This window comes from Hyaena hyaena, unplaced genomic scaffold, assembly GCF_003009895.1.
Source record: "Hyaena hyaena isolate Hyena2069 unplaced genomic scaffold, ASM300989v1 scaffold_1158, whole genome shotgun sequence".
NCBI classification, from domain to species: domain Eukaryota; kingdom Metazoa; phylum Chordata; class Mammalia; order Carnivora; family Hyaenidae; genus Hyaena; species Hyaena hyaena.
This window is the reverse complement of record NW_024081790.1, coordinates 505,194-531,603: the sequence shown is the minus strand read 5'-3', so window position 1 is coordinate 531,603 and position 26,410 is coordinate 505,194. Positions and strand designations below refer to the sequence as shown.

Sequence of the window (26,410 nt, the reverse complement as noted above, 5' to 3'; positions counted from 1 at the left end):
CTCCCCTTGAAAGTTCTCCCACAAATCCCCCACCACAGCCTCTCTGCCCATCCAAGCTCAGTGTCCAGGCACCCATCAAGTACCTCACTCTCTGAACCATAAGATGCGGACACCACTTAGCAGGTTTCTTGCAGGAACCAGACACCAGTGTCCATCCCCTCCATCCCTTCTGGTCTGGTACTGCCATTTAATCATTGCTCTACTCAGTGGGCAGCCCCGGGCACAGAAGTTCAGATCAGCTGCACCCACCCAGCTTACTAACCCAAAATGTGGAGTAAGGGATTCGTGCTGAGTAAAAACTTAACACACCCAGCACCCTGGCAAAAAGAGAGGAAAACATGTTTCTGTCATACATATTCCCATTTCTTTCTTCCATTAAATTTAAGTAAAAGATGAATTCCAGTAGAGGATGCCCTGAGGGAAGAAGCAATTGTACACCCAGAAAAAACTCTCTGTGCATCTGTGGACCTGATTTGAATCTTAAGTCCCTTTCAACTTCAAAAATCTGAATGAAGCAAACTCGGGACATAGGGTGTGTAACAGTTACCATCAGCCTGCTTGGCCATGGGCCAGAGCCCCAGTGGCCACCTCTGCAAAGTCAGGGGTTTGGAATGGGCGATTCACTCATATTCAAGTAGCATCTGGCTAGTGAAATTAGGAGACAAATTTCTATTCTTGCCAAGCATATCTTTAATTATGACCGCTGGAAATTCCACACATCCCCATTAAGCCCCCACCCCCCATTTCTTTGCTTCCTAGGTCTCCCTCACAATGGCTCAAGCTACTTCATAGCCAAGGGGTTGATTATTCCCATCATCGCACCATGCTCAAGTGGTGGAGCCTAACGCCCAGCCTCCTCCCAGTGCACCCCTACTGCACAGACCCTGGGACCTCCAGAACCCCATGCCTTACTCCACTTGACTCTCTGATCCTGCTGAGTCTGCCTCCCCATCCCACTTTATCCCCAGGTCAGGGGCCACCCCAATCCCCTCCTCCTTTCTGAGAGCCATACTCCCCTAGTGGGCGGTGGCAACAGAGAAGTCAGCAGCTCACAGCAACGGGAAGCATCAACGCAGGCATCCTTTCCCCAAAACCCAAGAATGTGATATCAAAGAAGCAAAGAGCCAGGTTTGCCTTGTGCAGTTTCCCTTCATACACACACACCAGCTTTCGGGTTACCTTGATAGGCTCCTAACCTAAAGTGGAAGAAAGGGCAAACTGCATTCCAAGACAGTTTGAAGTCATTCAAGTATCTGCTTTAAAAATCCACTCAGGAGGCACCTGGATGGCTCAGTCTGATAAGAGTCTTTTGGTTTCAGCTCAGGTCATGATCTCACAGTTCATGAGTTCAAGCCCCATATCGGGCCGGACAGCACTGAGCCTGCTTGGGATTCTCTCCCTCCCTCTCTTTCTGCCCCTCCCCTGCTCCTGCTCTCTACCAAAATAAATAAATTAAAAAACTGAAAAAAAATGAAAGTCATTTATTAAATAAAATAAAATAAAAATCCATTCAGATGTCCTTATCTCGGCAATGGTGGTGGTTATGTGACTGTACGCATTGGCCAAAACTCAGAACTATACACAAAATTTACTTGACATGAATTATATCAGGTTTAAAAAAATCTACCCCAGGGGCACCTGGGAGGCTCAGTCAGTTAAGCATCCAACTCTTGGTCTGAGCTCAGGTCATGATCTCCTGGTTAATGGATTCGAGCCCCATGTTGGGTTTCATGGTGGCAGCCCCGAACCTGCTTGAGATTTTCTCTCCCTCTCTCTCTCTGCCCCTCCCCTGCTCTCTCTCTCTCTCAAAATAAATAAATAAATTTTTAAAAAATCTATTCCAGGGACATCTGGGGTGGCTCAGTTAAGCGTCCAGACTCAATCTCAGCTCAGGTCTTGATCTCAGGGTTGGGAGCTCAAGCTCTGCATTGGGTTTTGTGCTGAGCATGAGCCTACTTTAAAAAAAAAAATTGATTCCAGAGTTACCACCACCATTAGCATAACTGCTCTGAGAATAACAAAATAACACAGCATTCCTCAGGGGCTCTTTCTCACCCAAGTGCGTGCTCACAGGTACTTATGGGTGTGAGAACCTCTTTTGAACTCACTTGGGATCAGATGTCATCAAAAACATCAGTGTTGAGAGGCAGCAAACCCAGATTACTGAAATCAAGTGATATACAGAGAAAACCTTCACATTTCACAATCAAAGAGAGCTCAAACTCAAAATTATGTTAGTATTTTTTTATTTTTAATTTTTTTGTGTTAATTTATTATTTTTGAGAGAGACAGAGTATGAGTGGGGGAGAAGAGGGAGGAAGACACAAAATTCAAAGTAGGTCCCAGACTCTGAGCTGTCAGCACAGAGCCCCATACAAGGCTCAAACCCATGAACCGCAAGATCATGACCTGAGCCCAAGTCGGTTACTTAACCCTAAGTCACCCAGGTGCCTCAAAATGTTTTTGATTTTTAAATTTTAACAAAGGGTCTTGTGCATCAGGAGACTTCTCAGACATTCAGAAGCCTAATAAACTTCTAGGGATCAAAGTGAAGGTCAAGCATGTGGTTCCTTGGGCCATCTTTACTTCAACAGCTTGGTCTTCTAGTCCCACATCCAGTTCTTTTTACAACAGCTGCAAGATGATTAATCTCATATAAAACCCAAGGCAACAGCAATGTTCAGAGCAGCAGGTTTCATAATAATGAAAAAGTAGAAACACCCCAATTGTCCATCAAGCTATAAATGGATAAGCAAAACGTGGTATATCCATACCATGAACTATTATTCAGCCATAAAAGGAATGCAATATTGATATATGCTACAACATGGATGACATAATGCTAAGTGAAAGAAATCAGTCACGAAGGACCACATATTGAAGGAGTCCATTCACATGACATAGCCAGAAAAGGCATATCCCTACACGTGACAAGCAAATTAGCACATACCAGAGGCTGGGAGGAACAGGAGGCTAGGAGGAATTCAGATGATGGCTAAGGGCTACACATTTCTTTCTGGGGTGATGAAAATGTTCTAAAATTGTGGTGACGGTCACACAACTCAATGTGCTGAAAACTACTGAACTGTATACTTTAAATGGGGGAACAGCAGTATGGCATGACAGTCATATCAATAAACCTGTCCCCAAAAATCCAAACACACAAGCTATACTTTCAGATTCTCAGTTACTGTGAGGTAATTAAGGCAACAGAAAGTTCCAGAAGTCAGCTGCTCCCCCACCCCTTTCAATCAACTATAAATAAGCCAGGCGTTGGGCACAGGTTAAAAGGCTTCAAGGGGCGGTCTCCTCTACCTATCCCCTGCCCCCCCCCCGACCTGTCAACAAATAACAAGTATCTGAGTAGCTGGTGTGTGCAGGCACTGTCCCAGGCAGTAGGCATGGCTTTCATGCCACGAACACACACCTGCGGCCCATCTCAGTGCCTCAGTTCAATCATCGGCGACGTGCAGCATGGCCACTACAGTTAATAACAGTACATCATATATTTGAAAAGTGGCTGGGAAGAGTGGATCTTAAAAGTTCTCATCACAAGGGAAAAAACTGTAATATGTGGTGATGGATGTTAACTAGACTCCCTGTGGTGATCTTCACAAGATAATACAAACATCGAATCATTATGGTGTACGTCTAAATCTAATACTTTACACCAATTACATGTCAATTAAAAAAATTATTGGGGCACCTGGGCGGCTCAAATGGTTGAGCATATGACTTCGTCTCAGGTCATGACCTTGCAGTTTGCGAGGTGGAGCCCCACACCAGCCTGTCAACACAAATCATCTGTGCCCCTCTCTCTGCCCCTCCCCTGCTTGCACTCTTCCAAAAATAAATTAGTATTTTAAAAAGTGTTGTAAATTTAAAAATCAAAGCAATGACGTAGGGCCACAAAACACAGAAAGGGACAAACGACAAACAATTTGGAGGGCTTATTTTCAGATCAATTTCTGACGTTCCCAGAGAACAACCAAACCAAGGAAAAGTTAGGTACAGAAAGAAAGAAAAAAAACCCACTGACATTAGACTGACAGCCACTGGACACAGCACAGAACTAACACCCAAGCTCTCTTCATGCAAATGTGCATTAAAGAAAACCACATGGGGCTGTTTACAGTACCAGCCACAACTACTATTTCTTAAAACTCACATTACAATACACTAGGCATACTGTAAATGTGCTGCTAATTGTTTCACTGCTTTGCCTTCCCTTTCCCACTGCAAGAGAGCAAGAGAGCAGTTAAAGAGGCATTTCGTCACCCCCAACACCTACTGGAGAGAGGCAAGAGCCTCATTCTACTTTAGTATAACAACCTACGTCTCTCCATGAGCCAACTTCCTTATGAAATTAAAGAAGGGGTTCATAAAAATATAATTTATGAGGCACAATCCTAACCCCTCTTTATTCGGGAACCCAATATTGTACCCTCTTCTTCCTGGTAAACCCGTTTCCCCCACAAGACTAAGAGTCTTCAAAGCAGCCACAACCCACAAGCCTCAGTGAGCACAGAGAGGGAGGCACCTCCAGGGAGTGCTCCCATCCTGACCTAGCCCACACGGGAGGCTAACCAAGAGTCATAAAGTAAGGCACAAACAGGGGTAATTATGCGAAAGCCTGGCTTTCACTTGGGGAGAAGGGAACAATTTGTGGTCATGAGAAGCTGGACATCTGACCACCTGACCTCTCCCAGAAGGCATCATTTGAACAACCCAAGGCACGCCCAGACTGCACACGTCCAAGATCCGTGTTTTCAGCGAAGAGGACGTAGTAAATTCAGGCTACAACTGTGAAAGAGAGAAGAGCAACAAGGCAGAGGACACAAAGAGAGGCCAGGACCACAAAAAGCCCTCTCTGGGGGCTGCACTCAACCCAACAGTTAGAAGCCCCCCAAGAAATGAGATGAAACGAGACGCAGCTGCAGCATAAAAGGGATGAGCAAGGTGGCAAGAGGGGACTGGTAGGGTCTGAGGTTAGAGGACACGAGAAAGGTTAAAACAAGGCGCCTGGAGCAGGAAAAATAAGCGGCCCTTACCTTCAGTTCACAACGGCCGTCCACAGTCTACTGGGAGGAGTGGAAAGGTCCCAGCAGCCACCTGCCACCCCCTCCCCATCTCACAAAGCAGCAGGATGAAAACGGGTTACAAGCTGGCCCGAGGTCAGACAGCAGTGGTTTCCTTCAGCTCCACCCAGAAGGAAAACCAGATCTCTTCCCCAAAGTAGTAACCGTGGGCCCGCCGGTTCTACTGTCCAGGAGCACTTAACCATTATCAGGAATATCCAGCTCTCTTCCCACTAACTTCAGGTGGCCAGGCTAGCTGACAGGTCAGACCTATCAACCATTTACTTTCTTTTTAATTTTTTAATGTTTACTTATATTTGGGAGAGGGAGAGACAGACTGCAAGGAGGAGAGGGGCAGAGTGAAAGGGAGACACAGAATCCAAAGCAGGCTCCAGGCTCCATGCTGTCACTACAGAGGCCGATGCAGGGTTCAAACCCAAGAATTGACAGATCATGACCTGAGCTGAAGACGGATGCTCAACCGACTGAGCCACCCAGGCGCCCCCCGTTTATATTTCTACAAACAATTCTAGGGGGGCTTATGCCCAAGCTTCCATGCCAGGCTGCAAATCAACAATGAAACAGTATTTCCAGAGATAAAGCAGTTTGGGCTTCATGTTATCAAAAAATCATATTTATATCAGAGCTGCCCCTAAGGCAACCCCGGCACCTTCTCTTCCTCCGGCTTTGGCCTGGGCACACTCAAGGAACTCAACATTCAGAACTGTGCCCTCCAGAATGAACCTCCAATATTACTCAGCACCCAGGAGGTGCTGGAATCGTTAAGTGCCACACAGAGATGAAAGACAAAGGACACAAGTCAAAACTCCCTGAACAGAGGGAGGGGTGTGTACTATGATGGATTCCAGATGAGAGAAAGGCCATGAAGGGGAGGGGAAGCATGGGAATCAGTACTTGAATATTTTTCCAGATGGCTTTAAAGCAAGCTACTGGACTTAGCTGGTCTAAAGGCATGGGTGGGGTGGGAAAACTTGTTCCATAAAGAGCCACACAGTAAAGATTTCAGGCTTTGCTGGCTTTGCAGGCTTTGTCAGCCACCAGGAGGCTGGACAAAGAAGGCCAGAAGAGTAAGATGTGGCCCAAGGGCCCAAGTTTGTTGACCCCTGGTCTAAGGTCTTTCCCAGCTCTAAATTCCTAGACAACAGGGATAGGGACACTCAGTTGTAATTCTACAACCTGAATTTCCAGAAATGACATTCTTAGAATTTGAGATTATGAATACTTCCTCCATTTAAGTTAGCGACTTATTAAATGTGGGGGGGGGATAACAGCTAATAACCTATACAACTAGGACCCCTGCTTTTTAAAGAATACATAGAAATAACATTAGCAGTTAACAGAAGCTGCACTGGAGAATGACAACATTTAAGAGTACTAGTCAGCATTTTTAAGTCACAAATTCCTAATCTATGCTCCCACTTCAAGAACACAGAAAAAGAGAAAAATAAACCCAAAGTAGGCAGAAGAAAAGTAATAAAGACAACCGCAGAAATCAATGAAATTGAAAACAGAAAAACTACAGGAAAAAAAAAAAATCAATGAAGCAAAAAGCTATTTCTTTATCAAGATCAATAAAAATGACAAACTCTAAGCAAGACTGACAGGAAAAACAAAGGAGTGAAGATAACTGATTGCCAATATTAGGAATAGATCGAGAGATCAATACAGACCCGGAGACACCAAAAGAACAAAGGAATCCTACAAACAACTCTACACACATAAATCTAGCAACCTAACAGGAAATAGGCCAGTTCCTTAAAAAACACAAACTACCACAACTCACCAATATGAAATAATCTGAATAGCCATATAACTATCAAGGCAACTGAATCCGTAATTTAAAAACTCCAAAACAGAAATCTTGAGGCCCAGATGATTTCACAGGAGAGTTCTACCAAACATTTAAAGAAGAAGAACACCAATTCTATACAAAATCTCTTGCAGAATACAGTTAAGGAAGGAATGCCTAAATCATTTTATGAAACCATGATCCTAATACCAAACCACACAAAGACAATTCACAAAGAGAAACCTACGGACCAGACAAATATCCCTCATGAATACATAAACACAAAAATCCTTTGCAAGTCATTAACAAATAAGAATTCAGCAATAAATAAAAATAAGTATGTACCATGACCAAGTGTGATTTACTCCAGTTTGCAAGCCTGGTTCAATATTAAAACAAAACAAAAATCAATGTGACCCACCGTATATAGTAAGACGCTAAAGAAAAACAACGTTATTAATTGATGCAGACAAAGTATCTGACAAAATCCAACATCCATTCAAAGTAAAAACTAGTAAGAGGGGAACTTCCACAACTTGGTAAAGAGCATAAAAAAAAAAAAAAACCTATAGCTACCATTATGCTTAATGGCAAGACTGAATGCTATTAATGCCAGCTTAGTAAGGCACAGAGAGATCAAGAACTTGCCTGAGGTCACACAGCTAGTAAGTTACAGAGCCAGGATTCAAACTCCATGAGTTTTGAATCCAAAATCCAATGCTTTTAATGACAACATCGTTTTGTCTTTCCTCAGTTATAGTTCCCATACACCGAGTCATCAACATGGTTATCTAATTGTGACAGGATTATAGATCAGGGTTTCCCTCTTCATATTTCCCTACACATCTTATACATAGTCTAAAATGAGCAAATATTTGTCAAAATGAAAAAAAAAATGTAAAAAGACAAACACATAAACCATTACTTTAACACCTCCTGCAGTTTCTTCAAGTAAAGCCAGATCCTTTATCAAAGAAAAAAAAACACAAGAACTCTATTAACAATTTAAATTTAATATTCACAAAATGCTTTAAAAAGTTATATCAAGGGGCGCCTGGGTGGCTTAGTCGGTTGAGCGTCCGACTTTCGCTTAGGTCATGATCTCACGGTTCGTGGGTTCGAGCCCCGCGTCGGGCTCTGTGCTGACTGCCAGCTCAGAGCCTGGAGCCTGTTTCAGTCTGTGACTCCCTCTCTCTCTGACCCTCCCCTGTTCACGCTGTCTCTCTCTCTCTCTCCTAGAAATAAATAAAAATATTTTTAAAAAAAACAAAAAAAAAAAAAGTTATATCAAATCTTACACCTCATAACCAAGGGGTGTAAGTTCATGGGAAACCCTTGCCTCTCCAACACAGATAAAGTCCACTTAGGAACATCAAACACTTGGGCCCTCCACCCTCTTCCTCACAACTCCAGAGCCAGCTGTGTGCACACCTTAGCTGCACCATTAAGCAGTTCAAAGATTCAGTGTTAGATCACTGAACAGACCTACACCATTACTGTTTCCCAAAGCATGATCCACCACACCGGCCCTCTAAGAAGAGTCCCATAAATATGTCATGGAGATGTAATGCATGGCGTGGTGACTCTAGTTAATACCATATTATATAGTTGAAAGTTGCTGAGAGCAGACCTTGAAAATTCTCATCACAAAAAAAAAGTTGTTAACTAGGTACGGTAATAGATGTTACCTAGATCTATAGTCTTGATCATTTCACAGTGCATAACAAATATGAAATCAATACATCGTGCATCTGAAACTAGTATGTCAATTATACTTCAAAATAAAAAAAAGAAAGAAAAAGCATTCCACCTGTTACCAAGTTTAGGATACATTCTATATTCAGCTCTAGAAATTGAGAACATCCATTAGCATATCAGTTGTGCTTAACCACTATGATCTGCAACCCTTCGGAAGAGATTATGTGTGGGGTTTTTTTTTAAGTTTCTTTATTATTATTACTATTATTATTTTATATAAAGCGAGCAGGAGGGGCAGAGAGGGAAAGAGTGAGAATCCCAAGCAGGCTCCATGCTATCAGCACAGGGCCAATGCGTGGTTCGAACCCACAAACCGTTGAGATCATGACCTGAGCCAAAACCGAGTCGGATGCTTAACCGAATGAGCCACCCAGGCACCCAGAGATGACATGGTCTTAAACATAACAATGTCCGTGGCGCCTGGGTGGCTCAGTCAGTTAAGTGTCCAACTTTGGCTCAGGTCATGATCTCACAGTTCGTGGGTTCGAGCCCCACATCGGGCTCTGTGCTGACAGCTCAAAGCCTGGAGCCGCTTTGGATCCTGTGTCTCCCTCTTCCTCTGCCCCTCCCCTGCTCACATTCTGTCTCTCTCTCTCCCTCGCTCTCTCAAAAATGAGTAATATTAAATATAACAATATCCTAGAAATTTTTTAGGATTCTCAATGGAGAAATTTCCATTCTAAGAGTCATGCAACACAAACACGTGTCATACCTTAAAACTCAATAGTGTTCCTTAAAAATTTTGCTTTAACTTAAAGAGCTCCTTTAAATAAAGACCAACCTTCAAACTGCATGCCAACGCATTATTTCCTGCCTCTTCTTTTGCCAGCAGAACTTGCCTTATCTTTCAGCAAGTTAAATTCACAGCTCTTTATAACTGAGCATCTTTATCCACTGGCACCATTTCAAAGTACTCAGTTGCAATTAGTGTTAGGTGTTTTATGTATCATTTGACACTCTTCCAAACATTTTATTGGACATCCCACCCAACAACACAGTGTGTGGGAATTTGGTATCATTAGCGCGTCATGCAGAGGGAGAAATTAAGGTGCATGTGAAACTAACCCGGAGGGTCTTCTGAAACATGCTACGAGTTCTTACCAGCTCTTTTTGGGTGTACTGCTTAGCACATAAATGCAACTGATCACAAGCAAGGACACTAACTAGCTCAGTGGCTCCTTCCAGAACTCAGATGACAGTATCAGTTTAATGAAATCCAGACCCACCGCAATTTAGGGCCCCCAAGTTGTTTTTCCTGGGGTCTGGAGAAGTGCCTAGTTTGAAGGGTTTCAAAGAGCATTTGTGCAATGGTTTACATACTTGCTTTAAAGATTCAATTGAGGATGTTTCCCCACTCTTCAAAAGAACTGAGCCTGTAAGTAAACTACCATGAAATGGTGGTTGGAATGGCAGCACACACCAGCAGGCTTGGGTTACAACTGCAGTGAGATGGTGGATTAAAACGCCTGGAATGTGCAGGACTCCAGATACTAAACTCAGGAACAGTTTTACTGAACATGTTTTTAAACAGAGGCCCAGCCACAACCCGGTAACTTTCTAACCAATCCTTACCTGCCAAGGATTAGTATGACCCTGTTGGTCTCAATTCAAATTATAAAGCCCATAATTCCAAATCCTACCCCATTACCAAGCCTGACACCAAAAGCTCTAACTTTTCAAAGCTGTGAGAGCACGGCACTTTGTTCCATACATCTCCCAACAAGGTTTCGTTCCATACATCTCCCAACAAAGTACCAATGGCCCTGAGTGACCATTCAAATCCGGCCAATTTCATTATATTTAGATGCACAGATTTCCAAACTGCTAACTCAACCACTGCAAAACCTTCCATTAGATTCAGACGAATTTCTTATTGCTCATTTTACACATATATATAGAGAGAGAGAGAGGGAGAGAAAGTGACACGCGGGAGGAGAGAGCAGGGGAGAGGGACAAAGGAAGAGAGAATCTTAAGCAGGCTCCACACTCAGCACCGAGCTCAACACTGGGCTTGATCCCACAACCCTGTGATCATCACCGGACCCGAATCCAGAGTCGGACATTCAACCAACAGAGACACCTAGGTGTCCCTAAATATCACTTAATCTAAATAGCAATTAATATCTTAAGGTTTTTTTTTTTTTCCAGTTTCCAATCTGGGAAGTTAAAAAGGACATTATATTTTGATTTGCTTCTCTACTTGTTGGGTTGAACACTTTCTTTTTTTTTTTAATTTTTTTTAATGTTTTATTTATTTCTAGGAGAGAGAGAGACAGCATGAGCAGGGGAGGGTCAGAGAGACAGTCACAGACTCTTAAACAGGCTCCAGGCTCTGAGCTGGCAGTCAGCACAGAGCCCGACACAGGGCTCGCGTACGTCTATGCCACTTGTATGTTTTTCTTTTCTATATTATCTAATCATATGATTTTATTTAATGGTATACTAGCTTCTATTCATAAGACTTTTGGTTTGCTGGTTGTTAAAAATATTAAATTTTTGCCATACACGATGCATACATTTTCTATCTTAATTTTAGCCAACTTAAAATCAGCCTTCCCCCTCAAAAAAAAAAAAAAAAAAACATAAAGCGAAGTGTCCACTGTTGGTTAGTAACCTAGAAAATGCTCTCCTTAACAAATGTGACCCGCTGGGCTTCAGAGTACTTGAAAATGCACCTCTCTCATTTGCTGGAGTGGAGATTGTTCCTAATGCCTAGATTATGGAGTCAATTTCTTAGAAAGTAAAAAGCTGTTATCCCTTCCACAGCACTTAAAATGACAATAGAGAACTACCAAATAACTAGATGAGGCTTGAGATAAAGTGCAAAGTAATTTTACCATACACTACCTCTACAGGTTTAAAGAAATGGGTGTAACTTTGGAACTACACCCTAAAAAGATTCATTATGGTTTATACAATTTTTTAATGGCAAGCTCACAAAACTAATTCCCAGAAATGTGTAATTACTCAGCCTGGAGTCAAATACAGCTTGATTAATGCAATTAAGAATCTTTTGCAGAGTTGGGGGGGGGTTAAAAAAACAAAAAAAAAACCAAAGCCAAGAGTATGCCAAATGGAGAGAGATTCTGGAGACCTCCCCCAAGCAGTCCATAAAACATTTGCAAACATTCAGGTTGAAAGAATACCTAAAGGACAAAAAATGCCACACCTAGAGCTGTTCAATTCTGAGTGGGGGTACCTCCCAGCTGCTTGGAAGCACAAGGAGCGGGAGACCCAACGTGTGTCGGGGGAGGGAGAACTGAGTAGAAATGGCCCTGGTAAAAGGTTGATAGGGAGTTCTGACTTGACCCACATGGAGATGAGGACACACAGGAGGATTTTTAAATGAGAAAAGGGACAGGAATCTGTTGATTTTGTGGCAATCAAGCCCTTCCCAAAAATGGAGACAAACTGGGAGAATGTGGCCAAAAAGTGTAGTATGGAAAAAGTTTGAGCAGGGAATTGGTGTAGTAGGTAGAATGCACAGGACTTAACTGGCTGGCGCTTGAGGCTGGGGGATGCCCGGTGTTCCTGGTACAAGGGGTTTTTGTTTTAATGAAGATCATTAAGTACAAGAACCACCACTATAGTATAGTGGTTCTTGTACTTAATTAGCATCAGAATTACTGGAAGGAAGCCAGTTAAAAATGCAAATTCCAGAAACTCCCCCAGCACAGACCATGATTCAGCCAATCTAGAAAAGGACCCAAGCCGGCAATCCCCTTTCCCAGTCATCAGCCCCCTCAAGGCTTCATTGTTAAAGCGGGTGTGTGGGGGGCGGGGGTGTTGTTATCACAATGGTAGATAAAGTGTGATAAGGAGTGATAATGCTGAGACAAACAGGAAAGTTTTCTGCTCTTGAACAGAAACACTAGATGCAATCAAAACTGGATTTTTGGGGGGTTTTGTGCTTATAGCTATTTCAACCACACAAAGACGATATGCTTCTACCAGAAAGCAGCTCAACAAATACAAGGGAAAAGTGGGAGCTCCAAGGATGGGCAGAAGGTTCAGGAAATGAGGGAGCGAAGGTCACCAGAAGCCACAGGCTCAGCTGCAGAGGAAGTGCTGGCCAAGCCCTCTGCTCTGAACCAATCCCAGGGCAAACCTTGAAAGAAGGTTAAGACCCTCCCTCCCTCTAGGACTACTGATTTGTGTATAATGGAGACTTCTGAAAACAAGGTCGGGTCAAGCAGATTACGGCAATGGCCTAGCTAGAATTTACATCGGGGATTCTCTACCTCAGCACCATGAATGTCTTGGGGGTCAATGCTGGGGGGGAGCAGTCCTGTGCAGTGTAGGGTGTTGAGCATGCACCTCTAGCTTACAAGATGCTAGTAACACCTCCCCACTCGTGTAACCAAATATGACCCCAGATACTGCCAAATGCCCCCAGAAAAGCGTGGAGGGGCGGGGGGGAGACGAGACACAGGGTCGTTGGGAATCACAGCCTCAAACTAAGAGGCTACGTACGCAGTTGTGGAATCAACAAAGGCCTTGGATTCAAACAGACAAAGCTTTCAATCCCAGCTCCCCCATTTATAAGGTGAAAAGCTTCAATGGGCCTATTTATTCATCTTTAAAATGGGGATAACAGGACCTACCACAGGGTTGTTGTGAGGATTACGTAAAATAACGTGTAATGCTAACGTGTAATGCGTGTAATGCGCTTAGGGCAATGCCTGGCTCAGGAGGCAACTAATAAATACTGGCTTTTATGTTTTCAAAGAGATGCCTGCCTTGAAGAGGAACCAGGGACATTTGCTTACAGCTCTGGCCTTGAGTGGAAACCTACTCCGCCTAAAAGAAACTACACAGAAAAGGCAGTCTTCTTTCTCTCCAGCTTGTAGGGGGTCTGAACCAGGAGGCTTTTGGACTCCCCAGGGGCCGGTAGATAAAATTCAGGGGGTCTGTTAACTTGGATGGGAAAAAATATGCATCCTCATTTTCACTAGTTGAAATTGAGCATTTTCTTCAATTATGCTTGCAAAACCACACATCAACTATATCTGGCTATTGTCACCAATAAAAGCATTACAGCTTTTTCTTACATCACAGCGGAAATACCGACTTTCTGAGCTCTACCTTGAAATTATGGAAGTTACTGGGCCTGATGCTAGATACCGTGTTATTTAGTATGCTACTGAAGCAGCATATATTACTGGGGCGCCTGGGAGGCTCAGTCGGTTAAGCAACTGACTTCGGATCAGGTCATGATCTCACGGTTCCTGGGTTCGAGTCCCGAGTCGGGGTCTGGGGTGACAGCCAGCTCAGAGCCTGGAGCCTGTCTTCGGATTCTGTAACTCCCTCTCTCTCTAACCCTCCCCTGCTCACGCTGTCTCTATGTCTCTCTCAAAAATAAGTAAAACATTTTTTTAAAAAGCATATATTACTATGCTACATATTTGGGATCTTTTTATTTTGAAATTTGTTATTTTAAATTAATTGGGTTACTTTATGCATTTAAAATTCTTACTCTGAAGGGGCACTTGGCTGACTCAGTCAGAAGACCATGAGACTCTTGATGTCGGGTCATGAGTTTGAGCCCCTCGGTGGCTGCAGAGGGGGCTTAAACAAATAAAAATATATGTAACATTCTTACTCTGAGAAGAGCTCCATAGTCTTCCCTGATGAGGGTCAAAGCACAAAATAAGAACCCCTAACCTAAACCTTTTTGGCTAAGCCCATAATTCCCAAGCCGCTTTCTGTTCTTAATTTACTAAACAAGATCTTTGTTATAAAACCAGTATCTGAATTGGATTAACACAAGTCACTTATCCTTCCCTATATAAACTATAGATCAGCAGTCCAAACATGAACATAACAGCATCAGACAGGTTTCCTCACTCAGGACCCATAATGTGTGTCTTGTTTTCCCCAAGGGTACTTGAACTAGCTTTCCATCTTGACCGTAACATCAGGTCCATTTAACCAGCACTTACTAAACATGTAGGATGTACCACAATTGTGTCCAGGAAGGACACTGGAGGTCTGCCTTCAAAGATGCTTCCAGCCCAGGGAAAGAAATGAGGCATGGAAAGGAGAACTGCTGGACCTGAGGGCTGACCGGCCAGCTAGAAGACTGCTTGCTCTAACGGGGTGGGCAGAGGCCATGTGTACCACACTCACTTATGTGTACCAAGCACACTTGGGGCCCAGCGTCTATGACTAGGAAAAAAAAGGAAAAAAATCATGTGCCCTCCACCAGCTCAGAGAAGCTTAAACCATACAAACATAGGACATGTCTGTTCTTGTTAGCCTCAGCTGAGAAATCATGAAATGTTTTTTGGGAGTCTAATACTTCACTGACAAGATGACCAATGATGAGGTTTTGTTTTTAGCAAAAATCAAAATTTCCTGAGTTATGTCATCAGCCATAACACTAAACAGGCACCACCAAGCCCAACCTATAATTGCCATTAGTGGCCCAGTGGCTGCTGAGTACCAGCTGGCTTGCACTCCTAACTACGTTATATGGAACCCAATATAATAACTAAGTGGTTCAAGTTTAATTCCATTAAAATCACATCATGGAACTGGAGCATTAGGAAGGATTACTGACAAATGGGAAAAAGAAGATGAATCCAGGCTCCACAGGCATTTGACTCACCCTTGAGTCACATCCAGTACTCACCATGCCAAGACTAATGCCTTTTGACTCATTATCTATTAAAATAAATGTTTTTGGAGACCTCACACACAGGTGGTAGATTTCTCACCTAGTGCCCCTAAATGAAAATTAGAAAAACTGGAGTGCCTGGGTGGCTCAGTCTGTTAAGTGGCCAACTCCTGATTTCAGCTCAGGTCACGGTTTCACCATTCAGGAGTTCGAGCCTGGCATCAGGCTCTGCACTGACAGGGTGGAGCCTGCTTGGGATTCTCTCTCCGTGTCTCTCTCTGCCCTCCCCCATTCATTCTCTCTCTCTCTCTCTCTGAAAAATAGACATAAAAATTATGAAAATTAGAAGAACTTATAAGATCGTACTTTAGCCAAATCCCCCTTTATTTTCCAAGTGTATACACCTACTGACAGCAAGGGTGACAGGTCTCCCCCCCAAATCAAGTGATGAGGGAATACAATAAGAATCAGAGTTTTCCTACTCCCAGAACACTTTTGTAGGGACTCAAGAATTAACAAAGATGCATACACACACACTTCCCTCCTTAGTATTATTTCTTCTTAGAATGTTCTTCAGCTTGCCATCAAAACTTTCTCATCTTTAGGGCGCCTGGGTGGCTCAATCGTTTTTAGTGTCTGACTCTTGATCTCAGCTCAGTTCATGATCTCACGGATCGTTGAGTTCAAGTCCTGCATTGAGGCCTTGCTGCGTCAGGCCCTGCGGCTAACAGCCAGAGCTTGCTTGGGATTCTCTCTCTCCCTCTCTCTGCTCCTATCCTGTTTGAGCACATACACATATGAGCTCTCTCTCAAAACAAACCTAAAAAAAAAATTTTTTTTCATTTTTAAGATCAACAGGCTGAAAATTAAGGATAATTGCGTGCGATTTTTTTTTTAATTTTACTTTCTCCTCCAACAACTAAATTATTTAGATGCCACTTCCACACCTTGCCAGCTCAGAACCTGCCAGTTTCTCCTGCTCCCTTCTAAACTGTGCTATGTGACTATGGCTCTCTCCCTCTCTAGCCAGTATCAGCCCCAAGTGTTAAAGTTCTCTTGACTGGGGCGCCTGGCTGGCTAAGTCAGAGCATGTGACTCTTAATCTCAGGGTCGTGAGTTCAAACTACATGTTGGGCGTGGAGTCAATATAAAAAAAACTAATAAAATAATAAATTTCTCTTCCATTTTCTTCATAAGGTGACGGTTTCCCCCCATTTTCACAACAGAACACAAATGCCCATTGTGACCCACCATTTCGACAGAGAACACTTGAATTCAGCTGAAAGCTGTTTAAGGCTTAGGGGACGGACACAGAGAATGCCAGAATGGTCCAGGCTCCTCCTGAGATTACTGTTCTTAGAGTCTAGAAAACCCATGCTCAGTAAGTACAGGTGAGTGTTCACACATGCTTACTGCCCAGGACACTTCCTAGACTCACCTGTTAGCAGCTGGGTGACTCCTGAACCACTATTTCTTCCTCAGGCCTCGCGCTCATCTCTAAACTGAGTATGGAAGAACCTTCCCTAACCACTAACCCCTAAAGTTGGCAGGCACCCCACACTAGCTGCATGCCCCAATCACCATGTTATCTCCTGATTCTCAGTCATCTCCCTTCTTGCTACCCTCAACTAAGAAATGTGGGAACTAAAAAATGCTTTGTTTTCTCCAAGTCACTTCCCAACCACCCGAATACAATGACATTACTTAACAACCCTGTAGTGTTTTACAGAAACTCCCTTAACATTAAGCCCTATATAGCGTGCACCGTCCTCCTCTACCCTTTTTTTTTTTTTTTTTTACCACCGGGAAGAGAAAACTCAGGCTGAGACATAAGGCCAAAGTCACATGGAAAGCCCATCAAGCAAGATGCAAACCTAGGTCTTGCTTCAAATCCTCAGTCTTTTTTTTTTTTTTTTAATTAAATCTTTGCAGTCTTCAAGCTGGGAGGGGGATAAAATGCAAAGTTAGTGTTCTGAATTTCAAGAAAAGAAAAATCGAGAAAGTCAAGGTTTTAAGTGGGAACGGAAAAGGTTGCTCCATCCAATTCGAGGGAAACGGTGAAAAGGCGAGATATAAATGAGTAGCTCCAAATGGAATGTACGGGAAGCCCTGATTCCAGTCTGCAGTGCCTAAAGGTTTAAAAGCCACCAGAAGAAAGGCTGGCAGTCCTACCCCTCCCCCCCACCCCCACATTAGAAGCACCTAGAGAAAAACATGCAAAATACTCTTCCCCTTCCTAATTCCTGCACACGGCCCCAACTTTCCAGCCTTCTGTTCAGGCCGGCTCTGTTTTCTGAGCCTCCTCGATTCGGGGAGTTATAATTCCCGCGCCCAGATCTCGCCGCCCCCCCCCCCGGAAGAATCATCGTTTCCTTTCCCGTCCCCCACCCCGCCCCGTCTGTTTCCGCGGGACCCGTCTCCTACGCAGTCTGCTAAGAATTCTGCAAGCGCGGCGCGGCTCCCACGAGGGGAGCCCGCGCCCCGGGGTGGAGAGAATTTACCCGCCTCTGAGAACAGGAAAAGGTCACGCGGGCGGCCCCGCGCGTCGCACGCCTCCCGCCCCTGCACCCCCGCCTCAACGGGGGCCCGCGGACGTGGGGGTTTTCCTCCCGAGCCGCGCGGCTCGAAGGGGACCCTCGCAGGGGCGGCCACGCCCGCGTGAGGCACGGGTGGGCGACCCAGGCCTCAAAGGGCGGCGCCGCCGGCGGAGGGGTGCGGGGAAGCGGCCCCTCCGGGCCCCACACTGCGGCGGCGACCGAGCGCGGCGCGAGCCGGAGCGCGGCCTCCGCCGGGCTGCCGGTCCACGCGGCCCCTCGGCGCGGCAGCGGGAGAGACCCCGGGGCCGCGCGGGCAGTCCGCATTGTTCGGCCGGCGGCGCGCGCCCCGCCCGGTCCCCGCTGGCCCTGGCCCGGCGGGGGCGGCCGCGCCGGGGCCGGGCAGGTGGCGGCCGCGCGCCCTCACCTTTGGCTCCGAGCATGAAGTCGAGCGTGCTGTGCCGTGCTGCTGCCATAGTGAGGCGAGGCCCTGTGCCATGCCTGGGGGAGGCGGCCACGGGAGACTGGGGGGCCGTGCGGCGTGTCAGCCTGCGGCCGGCGGGGAGTGCGCCGCGCCGGGGAGGCAGAGGGTAGGAGGTGGGAGGGACCGCCGGGAGCGATCCGGGGCGCGGGGGCGGGGTCGGGCCCGCCTCCGGGAGGGAGGAAGCAAGGACGCCCGCAGCCCCGAACTTAGAGCGCAGGGTGTGGGGCCTCGCTAATGTAATGGTGGAAACGTGGGCGCCGTGCTCCCCGGCGTGCGTCACCAATGGCCGCTCCCGCGCCGAAGATCAGGCGGGCGCTCCCGCCATCCGTTAGGTCACCTTAGGTTTGAACAGCGCAGCACGACTTCCGGGGGGCCCACCCTCTACACTTCCCCCACACCATCCCCCAAGCCAGGGCCCCTCTTATTTCCTGGCCAAGTCCAGAGAATCAAACGCTAATATCCACCCTGTAGTCTAAAAGTACTGCCACCTTTTCCTTAACTCCTCAAATATTACAGTTAATGCCATTAGAATTATTGCCATTATTATTAGCAAGAGTCGGTTTGCATTGCAGAACCAAAGAGAAATCTCTTGGGTATTTAAGTCACCTACATCTGCGTGAAAAATGAGAATGGTGGAGAAGCAAGTCGGAGGATAAGGCTGTTAATGTTGATTTCGGAAATTACAGATTTCACTTGCTCCCCCATTACGGAGGCCTCTGTTCGAGGCAGTGAACCTTTCCGCTGTGGGCTTGTCTTTGACTTGGGGCTTATGGCTGGTATTCAACACGATGTGGCAAAGGAGAGAACATCAGTTTCTGCACAGTAAAGCCCTCCTTTATTCCACTGACATTATCACTAGGCAAATGACTCCATCATCCCATCAGTCTTCTGGGCGTCCGGAAGCTCCACAGGAATTGCTGTAAAAGCTGAACAGTTTAAATCAATGAACTCTTGTGCCCCCATAAAAGCAGGAAGAACCTTAGTATTAAACTCCCCTCTCCCACAAGCAGTCCCTAGTGGCTATTTTCCTGAGTCCTTCACCTTTCTACATGGAACTAGGCAATGTCTTCACAAGTGTTCTTTACAAACTATCCTATTAAGAACTGTACCTCCTTTTTACTGCTTGCATTTACCTTTTCCCACCTTCAGCCACCTCTGCTGCTCCGCTGGTGTTCCTTCCTTCTGGGATCCCAGGTTCTCAATTTCACGAGCTATTCTGTTATCTCAGCCTTCAGTCTCTACACCTTAGTCTGCAGCTCCTGCTTTCATCCTGGGATATTCTCCAGTTCTTGCCACTCCTCTGGAGTCAGGTCAGAGGACACAGTTGTCCCTTGTCATATTGCCAGGACAGTAGGACTCCAAAGGTCTCCAGTGGGACACCTGCCACTCAGTGGCAGGGTGGGCCTCCAAGGCATGTAACCTATGTATTGGCACAGGGCCTCCTGCTTGGAAGGGCCCTGCACTTGGTTTCTCTCCTCTCACTTGTTTGAAATTCTTAATAATTTTGCACCGAGCCTGCAAATTATGTAGCCAGTTCTGCCAACAGCTTGCGTCCTGCAGTGCAGGCAGCAGTGGCCAGTTAAGTGCCTCATCTTGCTTGTGCAAGGTGTGAAATAGACAGAAATGAAATTCCTTAAGTTGCTTTGCCATTAGCTCATCCAATAGCTGTAACAAAAGTGGAGTTTAACAACGCTTCATGACGTTAGCACAACATCAGAGATAAATGGGCTTTGAAAAGGAGCCGACCTTGTCGAGGTAATTTTAGGGGTTATGGTAAAGATGTTCACAATGTACTGTATTACCTACCAATGACAGAATCCTGGCAACATTGTTAAAGGTAGGTCATGGACAGGAACCAAAGTCTTGAGGCCACTTTAAACATCCCCAACTGGGCTGTGAGTACCTATTTGGATTGCAGAATGTGTTCTCATTGTCTGGGTTTTATAAGCCAGGCCCCTGGCTTGGAGGCCAGGATGAATCCTGTCACAGGATAAATAATCATTTTGTTTGTGGGAATTGTGTGTGTTACAGCTGACCAGTGTATCCTGAGCAGCTTTTGTCACACCCAATAATTCAGCAACATATCCTGCAACAGAAAAGCAAAAGAAATTTACCAAGCTACTGCCTGCACCCTTTTTTTTAATGTTTATTTATTTATTTTTGAGAGAGAGACAGAGTGTGCACATGTACGAGTGGGGGAGGGGCAGAGAGAGAGGGAAAGAGAGAATCCCAAGCAGGCTCCAAGCCACCAGCGTAGAGCCTCACAGAGCTCCAACTTGAGAACCACAAGACCATGACCTGAGCTGAAATCAAGAGTCGGTGGCTTAACTGACTAAGCCACCCAGGCGCCTCACTGCCTGCACTCTTGAAACAACCTCCTAATCAACAAAATCCTGGCAATGGTGAAAATGTGGCTATCAGGGATTCCTATCCTCTGGCCTGACCTTGTCTGCTCTTGGCTGAAAGTGAAGCCAGACAGAGAAAAACAGCCCCTGCCATCTGGGAACTGGCCGGGGCCGTCTTCCGTTGTACATAAATAATTCCCCAGAACACCACCATCAGACAAGGCCACTCTGTGACCAGGATGGGACAAGACAAAAACAAGAGCGCTCTAATCCTGTCTGAACACAGAGAACAAGTGAACCTTGTCCAAACCACAAAAGTCTCCACACATCCCCGAACCCTGGCCGATATGAGCGACTGCTGCTCCTTTACCAATCACAGCCTTTCTCTGGCCTTCCCTGCTTCCCGATCAGAGTTATGAAGACCCCCCTACCATGGAAACTCCTCGCTTCCAGCCAGCATCCCATCCAGAGAACACCTGGCTTCCTTACCCGCTCCCCTAAAGCCCCTGCCACAGGCCCAGTCCTACGCGGGGTCCTGTCCAGCACGCCCCCCCCCCGCCCCCATGGTGCGTGCTGTCTGTCGCTGCCAGGAGAGGAGAACTGCTAATTCCACTCCAGGGATGTTCCTGTGGGCAAGAGATGGCTGGAGGGTAGTAACAATAGTGAAAATAACATGAATGAAGTCTGTACTTAGAGTGAAAAACACATAAGTGATCCTCTTAACAAAATGCTACTTGTGTTAGGTATTACTCTGATCCAAAACTTGCCTTCACATGAGCCCACCTGCTTCTTTGCAGTCAGGCCAACTTGGACGTCCACAACAGAGCTTTTAGAAACTCAGAGTCACACTGGCTGGCCAGCTCTGTAGCAGTAACCACCTAGTGGGAAGAAGGAAGTCGAGAATGGAAAAAGACTCAGGGTGCCGGGGTGGCTCAGTCAGTTGAATGTCCCAACTCTTGATTTCGGCTCAGGTCATGATCCCAGGGTCATGGGATCAAGGCCTGTGTCAGGCTCCACACTGAGCATGGGGTGGAGCCTGCTCGGGATTCTGTCCTCTCTCCCTCTGCCCCCTCCCCCACTCGTGCACACATGCATATGCTCTCTCTCTCTCCCTCTCTTTCTGAAATAAAAAAAAAAATTAAAGAAAATGGAAAAAGACTCTCTGTTGAAGAGGGGAAGGTGATGACTGTGGCAGGGAAATAGGGTGCTAACTGGAAACTTCCCAGGCTGTAAGAATTCAGAGGCCAACAAACCCTCCTTGTGAAGGGAGGTGGGGGGCGGGGTGGGGTGGGGACCAGCAGCCCTTAGCAGCTGCACCTGCCATTAAAGCCAGTACCCTTTTGTTTTACTGCTTTATTTTTTCTGTTTTCAGCAGTTCACTTGAGACCCTTAGAGACACTCTGCCTCCCTACCCTCTGTGTGCAGCTGTGGTGAAATCACTTCCGCTCTTAAAAAAACAAAAACAACAAAAAAAAAAAAAACAAAGAAAAAACAAAACTCTGGCTTTAGCTTTTAGAGTTGAAATGGCTGACAGAAAGCTGTATCACTCCCCCACCATTTTTCAGATAAATGTGGGTCTGGCCCAGTAAGTTATACTTTTTTTTTTTAATGTTTTATTTATTTCTGAGAGAAAGAGAGACAGCATGAGCAGGAGAGGGCCACAGACAGAGGGAGATACAGAATCTGAAACAGCCTCCAGGCTCTGAGCTGGCTGTCATTACAGAGCCCGACACGGGGCTCAAACCCACGAACCGTGTGATCATGACCTGAGCCGAAGTCGGACGCTTAACCAACTGAGCCACCCAGGCTCCCCTGGCCTAATAAGTTAAATGTGATTTAAATTCCTGATTAAAAAGACCATAACTGAGACGGGTTTGGAATCTTTGATACAGTGATTCTCAACTTTGCCTGCATACTGGAATCACCTCAGGAGTGTTAAAACGTGCTGCTGCCTGGGCCCTGACAGAGGGGCCACCCAAACATGGGGATTGTTACACAAATAAAAACCCAGCAGACTCCAACATAAAAGTAAGTGTGCTGCTGCAAAACCGAAAAGCAGTGTGAACCACAATAGATACAGCTACACACCCACAAGGATAGCTATGATATAAGTGAATATATTGTGAAAGCCAGAAAGTAACAAGTGTCAGCAAGGCCGTGGAGAAATTGCTGGTGGAAATGTAAAATGGTGTGGCCACTCTGGAAAACAGTTCGGTGAGTCCTTAAAAACTTAAAGGTACAGTTACCCTATGATCCAGCCACTCCACTCTTGGATATGTACCCAAATGAATCAAAAACAAATGTTCAAACAAAAACTTGTACACAATAGTACACTTGTTTTTTTTTTTAATTTTTTAATGTTTTATTTATTTCTGAGAGAGAGAGAGAGAGAGACAGCATGAGCAGGGGAGGGTCAGAGAGACAGGGAGACACAGAATCCGAAGCAGGCTCCAGGCTCTGAGCTGGCTGTCAGCACAGAGCCCGACACGGGGCTCGAACCCACAAACTGCGAGATCATGACCTGAGCCGAAGTCGGACGCTTAACCGACTGAGTCATCCAGGCACCCCACACAATTGTACACTTGTACACAATGGTTGCCAAAAGGCAGAAACAACTAAATTGCCATTGATAAATGAGTGGATAAACAAAATATTCAGCAAGAGAAAGGAATGAAAGACTGATACATGCTACAATATAGGTGAACTTCAAAAACATCATGCTAAGTGCAAGATGCCAGACAAAAGAACAAATAGTGTATGACACCACTTGAAATGTCCAGAACAGGCAACTCCATAGAGACAGAAATGAGGTTAATGGTTGGGGGGGAGGTGTGACTGATTAATGGGTATGGGGTTTTTTTCTGGGGGTAATGACAATGTCTTGGAATTAGATACAGCTGGTGGTTGCCCAACATTGTAACTGTACTAAGTGCCAGTGAGTTTTTCACTGTAAAATAGCTAATTCTGTTATATAAATTTTATCTCAATTAAAAAAAGAGAGATAAATGACCCAAACTGCAGTCAGAAGCTTAACCAACTGAACCACCCAGGTGCCCCTAAGTTGGTTTTTTTTAAGGACATCATGCTTGACACCCCAAAGGAACCCAAGCAGAGAGTAGGTTCCCTGGGTTCAGATGTTGGGGAGATGAGGATGACAAGCCAACCAGTGCGATTTCCCCATTCTGTTCCCATCATGTGACTCAGATTCCCAACTCCCAGAGTGTCAGGCGGTTCACAGCCTGTTCAGAAGCCCCGAGACGTTTGTTGGTAGAACTCTGGATAATTATTTAAGACAAGAAAATAACAAAACGGGTTTTCCTCAAGACAGTCATAATCCTCATTTGTGTCCCTGTTGACTCTTTTAGACCTAGCATGTAGGCCACAAAGACATGGAGAGTCAGTTCCTGCTATTAACCTGTAGCCGCTGTGTTTACCCCTGCAGACTCACAAACACCCCAGAGCATTCCTCCAGTTTGACAAAGCCTGACTTAGAAGGAAAACTGGCAACCTGACCCTGTCATACAACCCGAGAAGATACATCAAGCCGGACTTTTAGAAAAATGTTTATTCAGTTTGAGGGAGAGTGCACACGAATCAGGAGGGACAGAGAGAGGGAGAGAGAGAATCCCAAGCGGGCTCCATCCCACGACCACGAGATTACAACCTGAGCAGATCTCAAGAGTCAGAGGCTTAACCCACTGAGCCACCCAGGCACCCTGGGCCAGACTTTTTAAGAGAACTTCTACTTGACACAAAGCCCCGACATAAAATGCTGTCCAGCCTACTCCATTTCCTCCCTCCCTCTCACTTCCAGCAACGAATGGCACATTAGCGGGAGGGGAGACTTAATTATTGCAATGCATTACCTAAGCACCTATGCCCAAATAATGACATAATCAAAAGTGTTACCAAAGAAAATAATGGAGTGTATTTGGGTCCAAAAGTAACACCTGGTTTCTAGTCTGAATGCAGCATTTAAGTACAGCTGTACTTAAATATGTGACTAAATTCTCAATATCAGTGCTAGTTAACTAGCACTGTATTTTTCTGTAAGAATGATTCCTTACTTCCTTAGTCTCTAGAGAGACAGTTCACAGAATGATTAGGATCAGGGCCTTTGTCAGCCAGCCTGGATCCTAATCCTGATTTTTCTATTTGCTTGCAGGCAACCTTTGGCAAATGATCTCATCTTTCTGCATCTGTTTCTTCATCTCTGAAGGGAGTATCATAATAGCACCTCCTTCACACAATCATGCTGAGGATCAGGTGAATTAATGGAAGCATAGCACTTAGCACAGTGTCTAGTGTGTAAAAAGCCCGATAGAAGGATTAATTATGAATTACTAATGAGTTAAGACTTATATTTAACTAGTGGTTTCCTTTGCCCCAGTTCACATGGTGAGTACCTGGTGCTTATAGAGCAACTCCCATTTCAGTTGCCATTCCCCTATGGCAAAAGCTAAAAGATTTCTAAAGCCCACAGAAGGTCCACTTATCTTAAAATGTATTTGATACAACTCAACACTCAGAGGTAGTCCCAGAGGCTGATTGCGCTGGGATTGGCTTGGAGCTGCCATTTTGCCACATGGCAACACTTTGCCCTTTCACTTACCGACCCCTTGGTCTTTGTCCTTACCTGAAACACCTCCTTTGACCAGTGGAAAGACCCACACGTGATCATTCATGGCTCAGATCAAGTGTCAGCCACAGCCCGCTCACTTGCTCAGCTGTGTTCCCACAGGGTGGCATCAGCTCTTGTACTTGACCTCTGTTTCTCTCCAACCAACACTCCTTCATTATTTGGACTAAAATCCAGGAAGTTTGAGTGACCAGCCATGGTCAGGTGCTTGTTGGTGAACCAGGCACCAGGCACTTGGATCCTGGTGCCCCAGTTTCCAATCCAGGGCTCTTTTCTTTAAACTATATTGCTCTTATGTCAATTTCCATTATTGAATGCTGTCCACTATGGGCCACAGTATTTGTAAAGTATGTCATTTCTAATCCTTCCAATCTAGCAAAATCTATTCCCCATTTAAAGACATAGACACTGAGGCCAAGTGACCTGCTCAAGGCCACGTGTCAGTCTGTGGCAGAGTGACGTTTGGAACGTGGGTCAGTCTGACCATAAAATAAGGAGAATTTCTGTTTTTTTTTTTAAGTTTATTTATTTATTTTGAGGGAGAGAGAAGGAGGGTGGGGCAGAGACAGAGAGGGAAAGAGAGAGAGGGAGAGAGGGAGAGAGAGCGAGAGAGAATCCCAAGCAGCTGCTGCAATGTCAGCGCAGAGCCCGATGTGGGGCTTGAACTTATGAACTGTGAGATCATGACCTGAGCCAAAACCAAGAGTTGGACCCTTAACTGACTGAGCCACCAAAGCGCCACAAGTCAGGAGAATTTCTAGTCTATCATGCTGCCACTCAGTACTGGAAATAAAGGCAGATAAAAGCACTGAGTGGTTCATTTAAAATATACTCATTCTACATGCAGACGACTGTTGTTTAAAGGAAGGGGTAGAAGAAAAAGAGAGATTACATTTTGGCATGCAAAGGCAAAATAATAAATATTCTTTTTCCGGTTCCTGGATCCCATTGCAGCTTCTTGAAAGCAAGTGAATTTATGCATGTTGACACAGCTCTGATTTTAAAATCTTCTTTGGAAAAAGAAAAAAAAAATCTTCTTTGGCTCCATTTTCGGCTTCTTCCCCTTGGCACAACCAGTCCCACGACCCCCCTCTGTCAGGCTCTGAGAATCTGCCTAAAATTGTTACATAGCAGTTACTCTTA

The 26,410-nt window shown here is 45.3% G+C and overlaps 1 protein-coding gene across 1 annotated transcript in view; it reads right to left on the bottom strand.

Moving 5' to 3' along the window:
* Positions 1–25,205, bottom strand: part of SMS (spermine synthase) — a 36,455-nt gene extending 11,250 nt beyond the window's left edge. The window contains exons 1-2 of the mRNA XM_039222556.1: positions 25,035–25,205; positions 18,227–18,572 (exon numbers count right to left, since the gene is read on the bottom strand). Coding sequence (XP_039078487.1) covers positions 18,227–18,572; positions 25,035–25,205 — 517 coding nt within the window. The remainder of the gene's footprint in view (positions 1–18,226; positions 18,573–25,034) is intronic.
* Between the last annotated feature and the right edge of the window lie 1,205 nt (positions 25,206–26,410).